The 13,899-nt window shown below is 39.9% G+C and overlaps 2 protein-coding genes across 5 annotated transcripts in view; one reads left to right on the top strand and one right to left on the bottom strand.

Moving 5' to 3' along the window:
* The first annotated feature begins 364 nt into the window (after nucleotides 1-364).
* Nucleotides 365-8,405, top strand: rnf32 (ring finger protein 32). The gene is made up of 7 exons (XM_034862116.1): nucleotides 365-448; nucleotides 1,038-1,263; nucleotides 1,352-1,494; nucleotides 2,831-2,988; nucleotides 3,409-3,517; nucleotides 6,962-7,129; nucleotides 7,987-8,405. The coding sequence occupies exons 1-7, from the start codon at nucleotides 434-436 to the stop codon at nucleotides 8,215-8,217; spliced, it is 1,050 nt and encodes a 349-aa protein (XP_034718007.1). The 5' UTR covers nucleotides 365-433; the 3' UTR covers nucleotides 8,218-8,405.
* The window catches only part of lmbr1 (limb development membrane protein 1), a 37,603-nt gene continuing 29,195 nt past the window's right edge, over nucleotides 5,492-13,899 (bottom strand). The window contains exons 16-18 of one of the 4 annotated variants that reach the window (XM_034862113.1): nucleotides 11,748-11,909; nucleotides 11,104-11,193; nucleotides 5,492-5,543 (exon numbers count right to left, since the gene is read on the bottom strand). In XM_034862113.1, coding sequence (XP_034718004.1) covers nucleotides 11,108-11,193; nucleotides 11,748-11,909 — 248 coding nt within the window. In that variant the 3' untranslated portion in view covers nucleotides 5,492-5,543; nucleotides 11,104-11,107. Of the gene's footprint in view, nucleotides 5,544-11,069; nucleotides 11,194-11,463; nucleotides 11,512-11,747; nucleotides 11,910-13,899 lie in introns of those variants that run through there. The other 3 variants (XM_034862114.1, XM_034862115.1, XM_034862112.1) reach the window with 3 other exon arrangements.

The raw sequence follows: 13,899 nt of genomic DNA on the forward strand, positions 1-13,899 counted from the left end.
TTACTTTGTTGTGTATAGAATTTTACTTAAAATTTGTAACCCATTTCCTCATAACTTTGTTCAAATCTCTTCTTTTTAGGTCACAAAAGAGACTTAAGTACAGTATGTGAGTAAATGTAGTCACATGCAACTTCAGCGTAAACATTAATATTACTGCATAATTCATAAGCCTCAAAATACACAACGTAAAAACACGAAAGGGTTTAATAAGCACTTGAAAATTTGAAAGTATGACACCGTTATAAAATGATAAGGCTTAATAAACACACCATCATACACATCACACAATTCAATGTATGTTTCTTTAATTAGGAAAAATAACCAATCAGGTAAACTTGGCTCAGCCAATCAGAGGGAGAAATACTGCCCCGCGTTGAGAGGAGGAGGGTCTGGACTGGTTACCTGGTAACCACTCAAACACTGTGTTGATAGAATGGAAATGCGGAAGGTTTGGATTTTGGCTGCTTTTCATCCCATTTTGTTCATTTTGTAAATAAAAGGAAGAAAAAAACGTTGGCATATATATTTTCAGTGTTATTCTTATACGTTCATTTTGTTTGTAGACATTGTCCGACTTTAGGCTTGGAGCTCGTCTCGTTAGAAAGACGAAGTTGAATTTCCTGTTTTGAACCTGCGAGCTTAATGAGATAGCAAACACCTGTGTGACCTGAGCTCCATAGCTTCCGTTTACATTGAAAACAACCGACGTAAGCTACGCTCTACCATCTTTTAGTGAAACAAGAAGATAGACTGTAGCCAAGCGCTTTGCTTCTAAAAGTAATTTATTTGGCGCACTCGTTTCGGCATTAAGTAAGTTATCTTTGGCAATTATAGCATTTTCCATTTGGCCATGCAGTGATTTATTCCTGCATTTTGCTAGTATTGTGTCTAGACAGTGGGGATCAGAATGCATTTAACGTTGTATGTATTGATTATTCTGGTATAAATAAAAATGTAAAAAAGTCTACATTTGCCACAAATGTATTTATGCCTCTTTAGATAAACGTAGTGATGAACACGTTTGTCATATTCTGCAGGGCTTGACATCTAAAGCTAGCAACAAGTTGGTAATCACCTCAGTGGCCTTTCAAGACCACATTACACGCAGCCTGCTGCAACCAAACTTCTCACTTTCTGACCCTTTGATGAGATACAAAATACAAGCACCCAGAAAACGAGTGGAGAAGAGGGGTCTGCAGACACAAAATCAACAAGAAGAGAGAGAGTATGTGCTTGATTCTGCTCCAGCTCCTTTAACATTAGGTAAAATGAACAACACAACACTATGGGAAATTTGGAGAGATTTCTTGTGAATAGGCCATATAACCAGTATTTTTCTTATTTCCTACAGCTCAGAAGTTGGGTTTGGTGGCCTCCCCTGCAGGGAGACTGACAGAGGACGAATGGACTCGGGTCAAGGCGAGGTCTGTTCAGCAGGGGGACTCGGCTCAGCCCTGTGCAATATGCAGGGAGGAGTTTTGCCTTCAGCCTCAGGTATTCCCCCAACACAGTAGCTACTGTTAATACTCTGGGAGAGAGCTCTTTCTTTCTTAGATGTTTCCAATGTTCTGTCTGTCCTCAGGAAAACCTGTGTTTCCGTGTACACACACACACACACACACACAAAGCCACCCCCCAACCCCCACATCCCCCTGCAGTTCCTGTATGTTCTAATCTGTGTAGACAACTGTACAAATTTACCCATACTGCCTTGGAACTCAACTGTGACGTGATGATGTAGCAATCAGTGTGTTACTGTGAGGGTCATTCAGTCTTTTACACCTTTCAGATCCCCTTTTAAGATGCCAATCTCCTAAAGAATGCAGGACTAGAATAGGCGGCCTCACAAAGCACAGTTGCCATAGATGCACGTGTAAATATTAGTTTGACTAAGGACAAAAAAAGTTAATTAGAGCCTGCTAACAAGGGAAAGTGACAGGAGGGAATCTTTGTTGATTTGGCATTTTCCTGCAAGCCTTCATATTGTAACAATGCATTTGTGTGCAATAGTCTTGTGTTGCACTCAAGCATTAATATGACAATTAAAAATGCTTACAGCAGCAGTTGTGTGTAGACTGTAATACATTCTTCTCTATCCAGCTCATATTATTTTAATACCAATCGTAAATTTTCAGTAATAGGACTGGACCTAAAAAGAAAATGTTACTCTGCTTTCTATTACATTTGTATTCCCTTTCTGTATTGTGTCGGTCCATAAACCATACTGTAGCCTTAAAGCATTGTGAGATGTGAAATTTCTCTGTGGTCTAATGGCTTGTTGAGCTCCTAGAAATTGTACACTGCAGGGGGCCCTTTCTCTGGTGATGGAGTGTGTTGGTCAGGCCAAAAACAAAAGGAAATCAATATGCCTCCCCCCCTGCCCTCTAGAGATCTGAGTAAACTGGTTTGTGTGCCAAGCCCCATAGCTGTGGCTGCCTCCTTTCAGACGATAAAAGAGTTCTTCTCACAGGTAGAGGAGACTATAGTCCAGATCCCCCCACTGGGGGTCCTGCTGACTCCCTCTATCCTCTCAGCAAATAACACTTAAAAGCAGATACACATATTCACCTACGTGCATTAAGACACACATTTAGCATGGCTTAAGGCTCACATGCACACACAGCATGTGCACAGACTGTTTACTGTGTGAGAGCTTTTTCTAAGCACTTAAAGAATACAATACACGTTCAGCATCCTTTTCAGACATTTCAACTAATATAATAAGTCAATCTATGAAATTGGATGGGATGCTTCTTCCTGTTTCATTGCATGCATGATACCATTTTTATTTCACATATACTAAATAACCTATGTCACTGGTTCTTTTTAGGTGTTGCTGTCTTGTTCTCATGTTTTCCATAGAGCATGTTTGAAGGCCTTTGAGAGATATTCTGGTAGAAAGTGGTGCCCGATGTGCAGAAAGAATCAGTATGAGACACGGGTGATCCACGATGCAGCTCGACTCTTCAAACACCAATGTGCCATCAGGTATGGGCACTTCATTTTAAAGAGCAAACAACTGTACAAACATTCCCATTAACAGCAGAACAACAAGAACTCCTCACACAATTGTATCTCACTGCTGTAAAATATGTATAGTGCACATTTCAGTACATTCAATCTGCTTTGCATACAAAATGGAGGCATGATCAGTTTTTTTTATTTTATAAACAGTTGTTAATATCTACTGTATATGTCTATCTGAGTTGGGGCCACAGTTGCTATTCCAGCTTGAGGTTTTATGAGAAATGTTTTTGGACCTACCAAGAAGCAAATGGCTTCACATAATCACAGCAATCAATAAATACAGTGTTTTTTAAATGTCTGCAAATACATTGACTTTGATCCCAATTTTTATTTAAAATGTTTTGAATGACTTTTTTGAATCTATTTTGTCTGTATGTGTAGAATTCAGGCATGCTGGCGAGGCTACGTTGCTCGTAGACGATACAGAAAATTGAGAAAATCCATCTGCCCAAAGGACAAACAGCTGCGACGGAAATTCTTCGAAGCAAAGGTGAGTCTGGACTTATTACAAAAGGTGCTTATAGATCAATCCTGCTTCTTTGGTTCACACTTAACACACATAAGGTCACATTGCCTAGTGTTTGTCTCGTCAAGTCCCTAGTTGTTCTTCCTGCATTTCAGACTGTTTAGTTGGTCAAAGAAAACCTGCGACACATATCACATCTTGAGGGTTGAGACATGGGTTTCAGGCACTCGCTGACCCTACTGCTAACCTACACAAAGACACACACACCTTCACCTTCTCTCACCCTCTCAAGCTCCTTTGATGCTTTGTGAATCATACACTGTTTGTCCACTAATGTGGAGAGAGTTTTGTGTTTTTTGTGTTTTGTTATTCAAACAGTCTGGACATTCCAGGGTCAACACAAAAACCTTATGTCTCCTGTGCATGTTTGGGTTCTGGTATTCCTGCGTGTGCGTGCGTGCGTGTGTGCGTCTCTCTGTTACTAGTTTGGATGGGATAGGGTGAAGAGGTGAGGTTGACCAGGATGTTTGGATACCTCAAGCAGGTTGTCATTTCAGGCTTTGTTCTCTAGTCCCATTTCGAATCTATAAACCATGCAATGACTGGACTTGATGGAGGGATTATTTAAAAGTGGCCTCAAGAGCAGCCATTTGATGGGGTCGTTTGACTCTGAGGCTGTGTTGTCCTCACAGTGGCTCTCAGGAAAAGGGAACATTGCCACCTAGTGAACCTCCACCAACTGAGGCCCTGGATGACCAAAGAAGAGACTGGTCACCATATCTCTGAACCAATCATCAGTTCTTTGGGGATGCAGAGTAATTTCTCATACAAATTCATAAAAGAACTCCGCGCTAAAATAACCATAGCTCCAACCATGTATTGTATGTCCAAAGTCTTTAAGAACAGGCCCTGTTTTATTTCTGTAGTAATCATGCAGAGTGCTCCTGCGCTTCAAGAGGCTGATTAAGCATAAGTGACAAATGGGTGAGGGCCACACTCATAATGTGTTGCAAGGGTCGGAGTGTCCTACCCATCCCCCTGTCATTCTCAATCATCTCGCCTATAAACCATGCCTTAACATGTCATGTAAACAAAGACAACATTTACTGAGCCAATTAACTCTGTTCTAAGACATTAGGCCATGTCCGGGTCCACATGCTTAGGATGGAGTCATAGACGTCAGCCACTTTACATTCATGTTGTGTGATTCAGTGGTTGTGGGTGGTCATGAGATTGTCTCATATCTTTTGTCACACTGAGGATGATCTTCAAGAGCTGTGAGCTGTGCAACACAGCGCTGACAGGTCTGATTGACTTGATTTTCAAGGGGAAGACTTATTTGCTTAGCTGACTGTAATGCAAACAGGCGTGTTAGTGCTGGGCTGGAACCTGTGTGAGACGGAGAAACCTATTCTTTCAGTTTTCCTTGTGATACCAGGAGGCCATAAAGAATCTTTGTACTGCGAAGCCACAGGTGTTCATGGAAAAACAACTCCCACATATCAGGTAAATTTCAGAAATGTTAACAGCTGATCCTGATGCCCAGCTTTCAATTTTTACTCACTTCGGAGGTCCGTCCCTGAGTTAACACATTAAGGGGGACACTACCAACATCTAGATGGATTGCCATGAGATAACACCTCTGTGCTCTACGCTTCACCTCCTCATCCCCCTCTGAGTCCTCTCCCATCCACATCTGCTGTAAAGCAAGGCAAAGTTCACTAGAGGCTGTACTGTTTGCCTTGACTATCAAAAAGTCAGCCAGGCTCATAAAACCCTCCGTTTGAATGGTCAACAGTTGTTTAATTAGTGATAAAAGCCAGCTGTAAAGTAATTGTGTGTGTGTGTGTGTGTGTGTGTGTGTGTGTGTGTGTGTGTGTGTGTGTGTGTGTGTGTGTGTGTGTGTGTGTGTGTGTGTGTGTGTGTGTGTGTGTGTGTGTGTGTGTGTGTGTGTGTGTGTGTGTGTGTGTGTGTGTGTGTGTGTGTGTGTGTGTGTGTGTGTGTGTGTGTGTGTGTGTGTGTGTGTGTGTGTGTGTGTGTGTGTGTGTGTGACAAGTGCATATGTGCGAGCAGGTGCTGAGGCTGATGCTACTCTAAGTAACATGGTGTAGTACTTTAACCAGAAGTAGTGCAACACAATGTAGAGCTTCATCTGATGTTTGTCACTATTTTCTGACATTTTGTAGACCGAAGAGTCAATTGAATCTCAGCAAATTGATCCATCAGTTGCAGCCCTACATTAATGTATAGTTCTATGTAACATTAATCAAATATTGTCATTGAATTAGTAAATATGTTCACAAGGATCCCTTACTTGGTTTCTCCAGAGTTTTCACTCCCATCCCATGGTCTTCCATCATTGGATGCAGTTTGCTCAGTTGTCATGGTAACGGTTTGGTTGTCATTTATTGTGAAGATGTTGCTTACGTTATATGCAGACATTTATGTTAATTGGTCAATTGCTTAGTGATATTGGAACTTGTAAATACCCTATTCATTGACTTTTGAATATGTTTTGGAGACAACTTGCAAATCCAGACATTAATTGTTGCTTAGCAACAGCTGCTATAAATGGGAGAAGACAGATAATGACAGTAAATCTTTAAATGTTGTGGGTTTGAGAAAAAAAGAGGTGACCGGGCGCTTTAATAAATAGAAACATCATACATCTTGGAAAAACTAAGCCCAAGTCCTCATTACCATCCCCCCCTTCAGGAAATTATGACCAGACACCAAACCTACTGTATGTCTTTAAATGTCTAAGGTACAAGCATTTTTGCATGCTTTTGTAACTGTTTGAATATCTAAATGTTTCAATGCCTCTGCCATGCATAACTTTATGGTGTATACCAAATATTGAATCTTGTATTTATTGATCTTGAAGTATTTACATTTGAATAACCTATGTCTTAATATACTGGAAAAAATCTATAATATAACAACAATGTGTAAAGTATACTCTGGCATTAGTATACATTGAGAAACAGCTGCCAACTGCCCAAGTGTAGGAGCCTGTCTCCTGGTTAAAATGGTTCAGAAATGTGGCATAAATTGTTTGTAAAGATATATGAATTAATATTTATTATTATAGAAGTTATTTTGGAAGTAATTGGTAATTCCACAATAATTAATTTTTATTATTTTTAGTTTTTGGCTAAACACTGTGTACAAGACAGAGGACAGGACATGTTTATGTGTAATTTGTAGAACAGTAAAGGTGTCAGATATTAGTGTTTTCATGTTTCCAGCATTGTCTTCTCTCTTTTTTTGGGGAGGGGTTTCCATTTATTCTCCAAGTTAGTTGGAGACGTGACTGTATTGATCTGGCTTTTTAACAACCGCACCTGTCAGCGTGCCTCAGCCATTACAATACACACAAACAATTAGCCTTCGTCAAAAACATGGCTCTATTGTGTATCTGAATGAAACATGCCTTCTTTGTGCCACTAAAATGTGTTTTCAAATTAGTTGCAGGAATTGAATGACAGCTTTGTCCGATACTGTCACACCGACACGGAGGCTTTTCTGAGTGATATCAACCGCTCCCTGTCATCAAGCAGACAAGTGTTTCAGCAGCTGGAGAAAAAGCATGTCCCTGAACCTCAGGAGAGCGACTGGGATCATATACAGAGCCAGGTCAGAAACAAGACACACTCTGCTGAACAACAAGACACTTCTGTCATTAAACTAGGCCCCCGTAAAAATATCTAATCCTTATTCTCCTAGCCTTACCTTTACCTTGACATGTTAACGCTTGCATGGGGACGAAAGCATCACAGCTGCTGTATAAAAAATACACCTCTCCAGAGGTGATCATTCACTTTATCAAATGAATGCCAGTGAGTAGGCTAATAATCCTCTGTGTTTACAAAAAACATGAGCCAGTCTGATGATGCACGGCAGGCTTTTCATTGCCTTGACTGCTGTGGAGGAATTGAAAAGGCATTAAGATTTGCTGTTCCATAAGGCTCCATTGTTGGCTTTTATTGCAGCCAGTACCATTTTCCATGGAGGGGGCGGGGTGTGTCTTTTTTTTCTTTATCTGGTGTGAAAAGGTTGAGCACTAGGCAGGAGTGGCTCAGCCTTGACATGGAGTATCAAACAGTGAATGCGTTTAACACATACCTTGCACCTTTTTCCACGGGTGCTAACTCTATAAAGCGGAGTGCAGCTCGTTATGAAACATTTAACGGCCGGGCATGTTGGCCCCTAAATTCAGGAAGCTGTCTCTGGTTAATCATTGGTGGCGCTGTGCGTGTGTTGCTTTGTTTTTATAAGGATCACTGATAAACATGTTGTCAAATCATGCCTGATCACACCTGCCAGTCAGTTGCCAACTGATTTGGTTTGGAGTTTTCTATAATGACTTGGCAGTGGCGGGAATATCACTTTTATTAACCCCATTCAACAAAACAGAACCAAAATAAACCTCTGTAACACAAGGTGTGAAAATTCTTAAGATAGTCAAACCTATTTTGTTCCAACTCCAACAGATTATTCAGAGAGATGTCTGGGACTGCCCCATCTGCCTGACTGCATTATGCAGCCCGAGCCTACCAACAGAAGCAGGTACATCCAACCATAGACAACAAAGACGCACCGTGCTTCTGTCATGTTCCCACCTCTTCCATCAGCTCTGTCTAGAGGCTTTTGAGGCCTTTTCTATAGACAGCAGACCTTCCTGTCCCCTGTGCAGATCCGTTTACCACAAAAAAAACATCTAACAGGTACAAATTTATGCAAGATGGCATTCTAAAGATTTTTCTTTGCATTTTTGCCTTTTAGTTGACAAAGGACAGTGTAGAAATGGGGAAGAGAGAGAGAGGGTTATGACATGCGTTAAAGGTCTTAAGGCCGATATCAAACCCAATACGTTGTGGTTATATGGCATGCGCTGTAACCACTCACAATGACGAGAGCTACTACTTTCCGGCTATAATATATGAAGCTGTAACCGGAAGGCAATTACCATAGCTTAGCATAAAGGTGGGCTAGCTTGGCTCTTTCCACAGATAAGAAATCAACCAACATTTCCTCTGAAGCTCATTAATGATATAATACATTGTATTTGATTTGTGTAATCCATAAGTAAAAAGATGTAAACATGACAATTTGTTTTTCTCTGGGGAAACCAGTAACTTCTGCAGTCTTGCTGAGACTACAGAAAGCCACCGTGTCCTGCCTTTAGTCGCCGGGAAATAGAGCACTTAACTCATCTGTCAGTATGACAGGGTGTCACAATGATGAATGAAAAGAGGATCATAAAGCATTTTTTCTACTTTTATTTGCAAACACACAAACATCAAAAACAACTAAACAAACCGAGAAATTGTAAAAAAATACATTCACAAAACATGTACAAAAAAATGACATGCAGTAACCAACTGACATACTGTATAGACAGTACAGGAAAAAAGCTGCTTCATTTATACAGGCCAACCCTCAACTTTTGAAACCCCCACACAACACTGAGATGTACTGTAAAGGCAACAAGAAAAGCTTGCTTGAATAGAAAATGGCCCTCAGTTCTTACCTCAAAAGCCATTGCGAGTAGTAATTGTGATGTTTTATTAGGGGAGTGACAGTTCCCTGCTAAGTAATGCAGAGCCTGTGTTACCACAGTCTGCAGCTAAGTGAATGTTTGCTAAACCATAATGGAACTGGAAAACAGCTTTGGTGTCAACATTCCCTGTCCTAAGAAAACGCATGTTTCAATGCATTTATAAATTACAATTTCTTTACTTTTTCTTTTGTCATCATGTCACATTGGTCATAATGAAAACAAATGACATCTATAACACAATGAAAATAACCATTAGATCAGTCAACCCCATCATGCTCAAGTCTTATGGGTAATGAACAAGTCTCACAATGGACCCCCTCACTAGATAAGAGCTACTGTGACAACATTCATGGCAAAACACAAAGTGTACGTTATGTTCAGCTGGCTCGAGACCAGAAATTTGGTGGCGTACAGGGGCTCACAGTGGAACTGTCTAGAGACAAACTATACATAAACGACACAGAACAATAAACAACCTTAAAATTAAGCCTACGAGATGCTTGTCGTATAAGGCATTTAAGGTGGTACTGGAGACAAAGAACATAACAATTCAGAAGATTATGCAGCAATATGACTACATGTAAATAGGGCCTGAGTCACCAAGTCTTTCTACCAGCTGCAAAGTAATTTTCACTTATTCATTCTGTATGAGACAGTTACAGGTTTGCATTAGATTTAGGTGTTGATAAAAAAATATGTACAATAAAATACAGATTACTTAGTGAGTCAGAACCACAGTGGGCTCAACAAGAGCCCAATATTTAAATCCAAATAATGCAAAAGAGGTATGAAACACAATATATATGTACATGTAAATACAACATTTACAAAAAAAATGTTCTTTTTCCTGTTAATTTAAAAGATTTTTTGGGAGGAGCAGAAATGTGATGACATTTTCTTACCATGTGCATAAAAAACAATTTTGTGAAAAACAATCATATGATCAGCTCTAAATGCACTAAAGCTCTTTGGAACTGAAGTGGATATAACTCCCATAGTTTCACATTGGTAGAGTAGACAGCTCTTAAAGTCTAATCTACAGCACCTAAAAAAAGTTCTTACCCTACTTCATATAAACTAATCAATAAAGTTGAAAGAGCACTTGAGTAAAGCCAAATAAAAAGACAAATGACAGCATGAGTGCTTAAATCTGACGCGTGCCAATGCATATAATATCAATTGTATTGTTGCTGTGCAGTTTTATCTAATGGCTGTGATGAGTAATAATAATAATAATAAATTGAATTGAATTGAATTGGAGTGAATAACTTTGACTTCTTTAAACTCTTTCTTGAAACATGAACCAACAATGAACGCCACAGAACTTTCTTTTATCATCCAGTTTGGCAGTCAGTTATAAAGTAAAAAGAACAAGGTCTTTAAAACTCAGAATTTCTTTAGTTTATTTTTTTTACGTGGTATCGGATCAGAGTTGAATTCAAGTACTTCCCGATACCAGCGTTTTAGGCATCGGATATCTCTACTGATCAGGCCTGTATCCGTTCACATAACAACCAACGACCAGTGATTAGACGATAAACTGCAATGCTCCATGTATCACAAGCACAAATTATCGTGGACATTCCGCCATTAAAAAAATGAGTATTGGAAATGGGGGTCTATTTATTATACTCAATACAGATAATAAGCACGTTGATGGAAAATAACCCTTTGCCTTTTAGCTAGACATGAGTTGTAGAAAAACATATTGTTTCACCTGCTTTACTCTCTTGCTTTTGTCTAGTGCAGTGGTGATGAGGTTTTAAAAGAAAAACAGGTAGCAATGCTGGGCAAGAGATGGGTGGTTTAAAGTCACAGTCACAGTCACGGTTATGGTCAACATCAAGGTCACTGCAGTGATGCCAGTTTATTTCACTCCTCGGTCTCATCCCTGGCTCTGTCCCAGCTTCCATCCGAGACATAGAGGATGGAATGTCACGAAGCTAAATTGCTCTCAGCCTCCATTTGCAGCATCAGTCAGACACTGCCTGGGTTTATTAAGTTCCTTCCAATCCTTTTCGTGTGTGTGTGTGTATGTGTGTCCGTCCTTTTCACAGAGTTTTCTGATGCCCGTTTGCCGAGAGCTTCCCAGATTCAGGGTCCGTGGGGCTGTTTGACAGGTGCAGTTTATCCAGACCTGGGCAGGGGGAGATAAGGCAGAGAAATCTCATTAAAAGACTCAGACTTTCACTTAGACAGAGGTATTGATGTGCTTTCCCCCCTCAGTCCCTCTGTCTGACATTTTCTAACCCTATGTGTATCAAACATCCAGGGCCTGTCACCAAAAGCCTTTGAGACTAGCCCCATCCTCTGTCACATGTCAGTCCCCCAGCGGTTCTCGCTGCAATTTCTTCCATTTTGTCAATCCAGGTACATGACGACAGCATGATGACACTACACTATCTACCTCCAAAGCCACAGAGTAGGTGGGTGCTGTCAATGTTTCAGACTAAACCTTTATGGATAAAAAAAAAAAAGTATGAATTTTACTACTCAAAGGGGTATTATGAAATAGCTTGCTTCATATTCTACAAAACATCCAGATTATCAAAGGCAAGAATTGTTTGTTAAACTTTGCAGAACAATTAAAAAATATGTGGTGCAATCTGGAATTAGTTTGTTGTAGTATTTAAAAAAAAGGTGCTGATTAGAAACACTCAAGACACATGAAAAAGAAATAGATACATTTACCTAACGCCTTTAGAAGCTCTTCCCGTACCGCTGAGGTGAATTTTCTCACAAGACAGAGTGTTGTCACGACCGCAAAGAGCAGGTTGTATGAAAGGACAATGTAAAAGTTTCCCAGCCAATTAAATCTCCCAAAGTCTCCCAAGAGATCAAACCTGGTGATACCTGTGAAGGACAAGTCAATTAACTGCGTTAGAAAGCATGTTGACACTCATTGAGAAAATTAAATGTCTTGGTGGATTTGTGACTAGCTATTATGACAATTACTGTTTCAGTTTGACTCTCTTTTTTGAGTCTTAATATATGATTTATGATAACCAAGAAACAAAATGTTTTCCTCAAATCCAAATTGTTGGAAATCCCAGAAAATAAACAACTGGGAAAACAAAGCAAGTTCATTTTAAAGAGTTCCCCCTAGACAAGATTGTGTTCATAAACTAAATTCTGTGGTCCACAAGTAAAAAGACCCAATTTAAAAGAGAGGCTTACATACAAAAAAACGTGTGTATGTTACAGGTATAATCTCAGCCTGGAAAAACAAATATTATACTTTGTGACCATTAATGTAATTGATTGCCCTCCATATCTTCCATAGAATCAGTCACCTGTTCACACATCTACCTGAGTCAGCCACTGAGCTAGCAACATATCTTATTCAAACAATAAACAAGCACAATCTAGTAAGTTTCCGCGAAGCTGAGGGGTTGCACAATTTCTGACAAATTTCAATAGAATAGAGATTACTCTTAACCTGTACCTGATATTTACAGCAATCTGTTCTTTACTGTTTAACTTTAATAGATAATGCCTGACAATGCTGTCATCAAAACAAAAACAAAGTTTATGTATCTTTTTTGACAGAGACAGAAACAAATCCACTCTGGCTTAAACAAACAACCGCTGATCCACTGCACTGCAAGGTTTATGCTTATTTTCATCCCTTGGCCGGGTCTCGGTTAGCAATATTGTAAGGTCTGTTCCCTGTAGAATATGGAAGGATGGGTGACTAAGTATAGCAGCAAAGGTGGTACGCAGGTGGACTTCATCTCTCTCCCAGGACTTTCAGACAGAGATAAAGGAGTGGGTTCTTCTGTAGGCTTCTCTTAGCTCCACACTGCTAGCCCATTTTTAAACCATCTTTCACAGCTGATTGCACGGTGTCTGGAAAGCCTTCAACGCCCTATTGTTTTCCTGCTTATCCATTTTGGCCTGCCAATCCGGGTATTTCTGCACTTTACCTTGAGGATGGGCCAGCTGTGCCATCGAATAATGAAATAATGTGGGGATTATAATTAAGCTTTCAATAACCCGATGTGTACAATTTTATTTAATTTACCAATGGTATGTGTCTTTTTTGATTTGTTAATTTTATATGCAACAGTGACTAAGGAGATTATCACATCAATAAATTAAATGTATGCACCACAGCCATTTCAGTCATTTGTATCCAGAAATTAGATTCAGATGCGGCACACTGGAGAGGCACGAGTCTTTAGACATTCAACTTCTCCTGTAACATCTTCACAACCTCTGTTGTCAATTAGATTGGGCTAGCGATTTAGTGTCTGGAGAGATGTATTTACAGCCGCAGTAAGCAGTTTGCAAGCATCAAGGACCTTTTACAAAATTGCCTGTGAAGAGACGGGGGGAGAGATGATGGAGACCCCAGTCGATACAGCTTGCCACTGCGATCTGGTCGAGTCCATTTCTAATGCCAAAGGTTTTGATCTTGGTTTAGTAATTTGAGAAAATCTAATTGGGGGGTAAAAAGATGCTTGACATTTGAAATGTCAGGAGTACAGTGGCAGAGCTGGAGACATTAGCATGCATCCAAGGAGCAAAGGCAGATTCATCAGGACAATATGGCAGTGAGATTATTTTTTGTATATGTGAGCAACACTTAATGTGTGAGGCTACTGGCATAGTTATCACGCCTGCATCTGGCTATGAAACGATCTAGAAAACACAACATAAAAGGCATATATCTTTGACCGATTGCTTTTACAAAAAGGAGCAACAACATTCTATCAAAAACGAAAGAACCAACTAAGGACTTTTTACCTCCCACTACTCTACAAGCTGTAATGGGCACATCAGTTTTTTTTTGTTTGTTTTTTTGTGGTGATGCAGTTATGATAGCAAGGTGAACACAGAA

The sequence above is a fragment of the Etheostoma cragini genome, chromosome 22, assembly GCF_013103735.1.
Source record: "Etheostoma cragini isolate CJK2018 chromosome 22, CSU_Ecrag_1.0, whole genome shotgun sequence".
Classification (NCBI taxonomy): domain Eukaryota; kingdom Metazoa; phylum Chordata; class Actinopteri; order Perciformes; family Percidae; genus Etheostoma; species Etheostoma cragini.

What these genes read in the sequence shown, in the direction of transcription:
- rnf32 (XM_034862116.1), top strand. An exon ending in TCCAGCTCCTTTAACATTAG is followed by an intron (nt 1,264 to 1,351) that starts GTAAAATGAACA and finishes TATTTCCTACAG; the next exon opens with CTCAGAAGTTGGGTTTGGTG. An exon ending in GGAAATTCTTCGAAGCAAAG is followed by an intron (nt 3,518 to 6,961) that starts GTGAGTCTGGAC and finishes TTTTCAAATTAG; the next exon opens with TTGCAGGAATTGAATGACAG.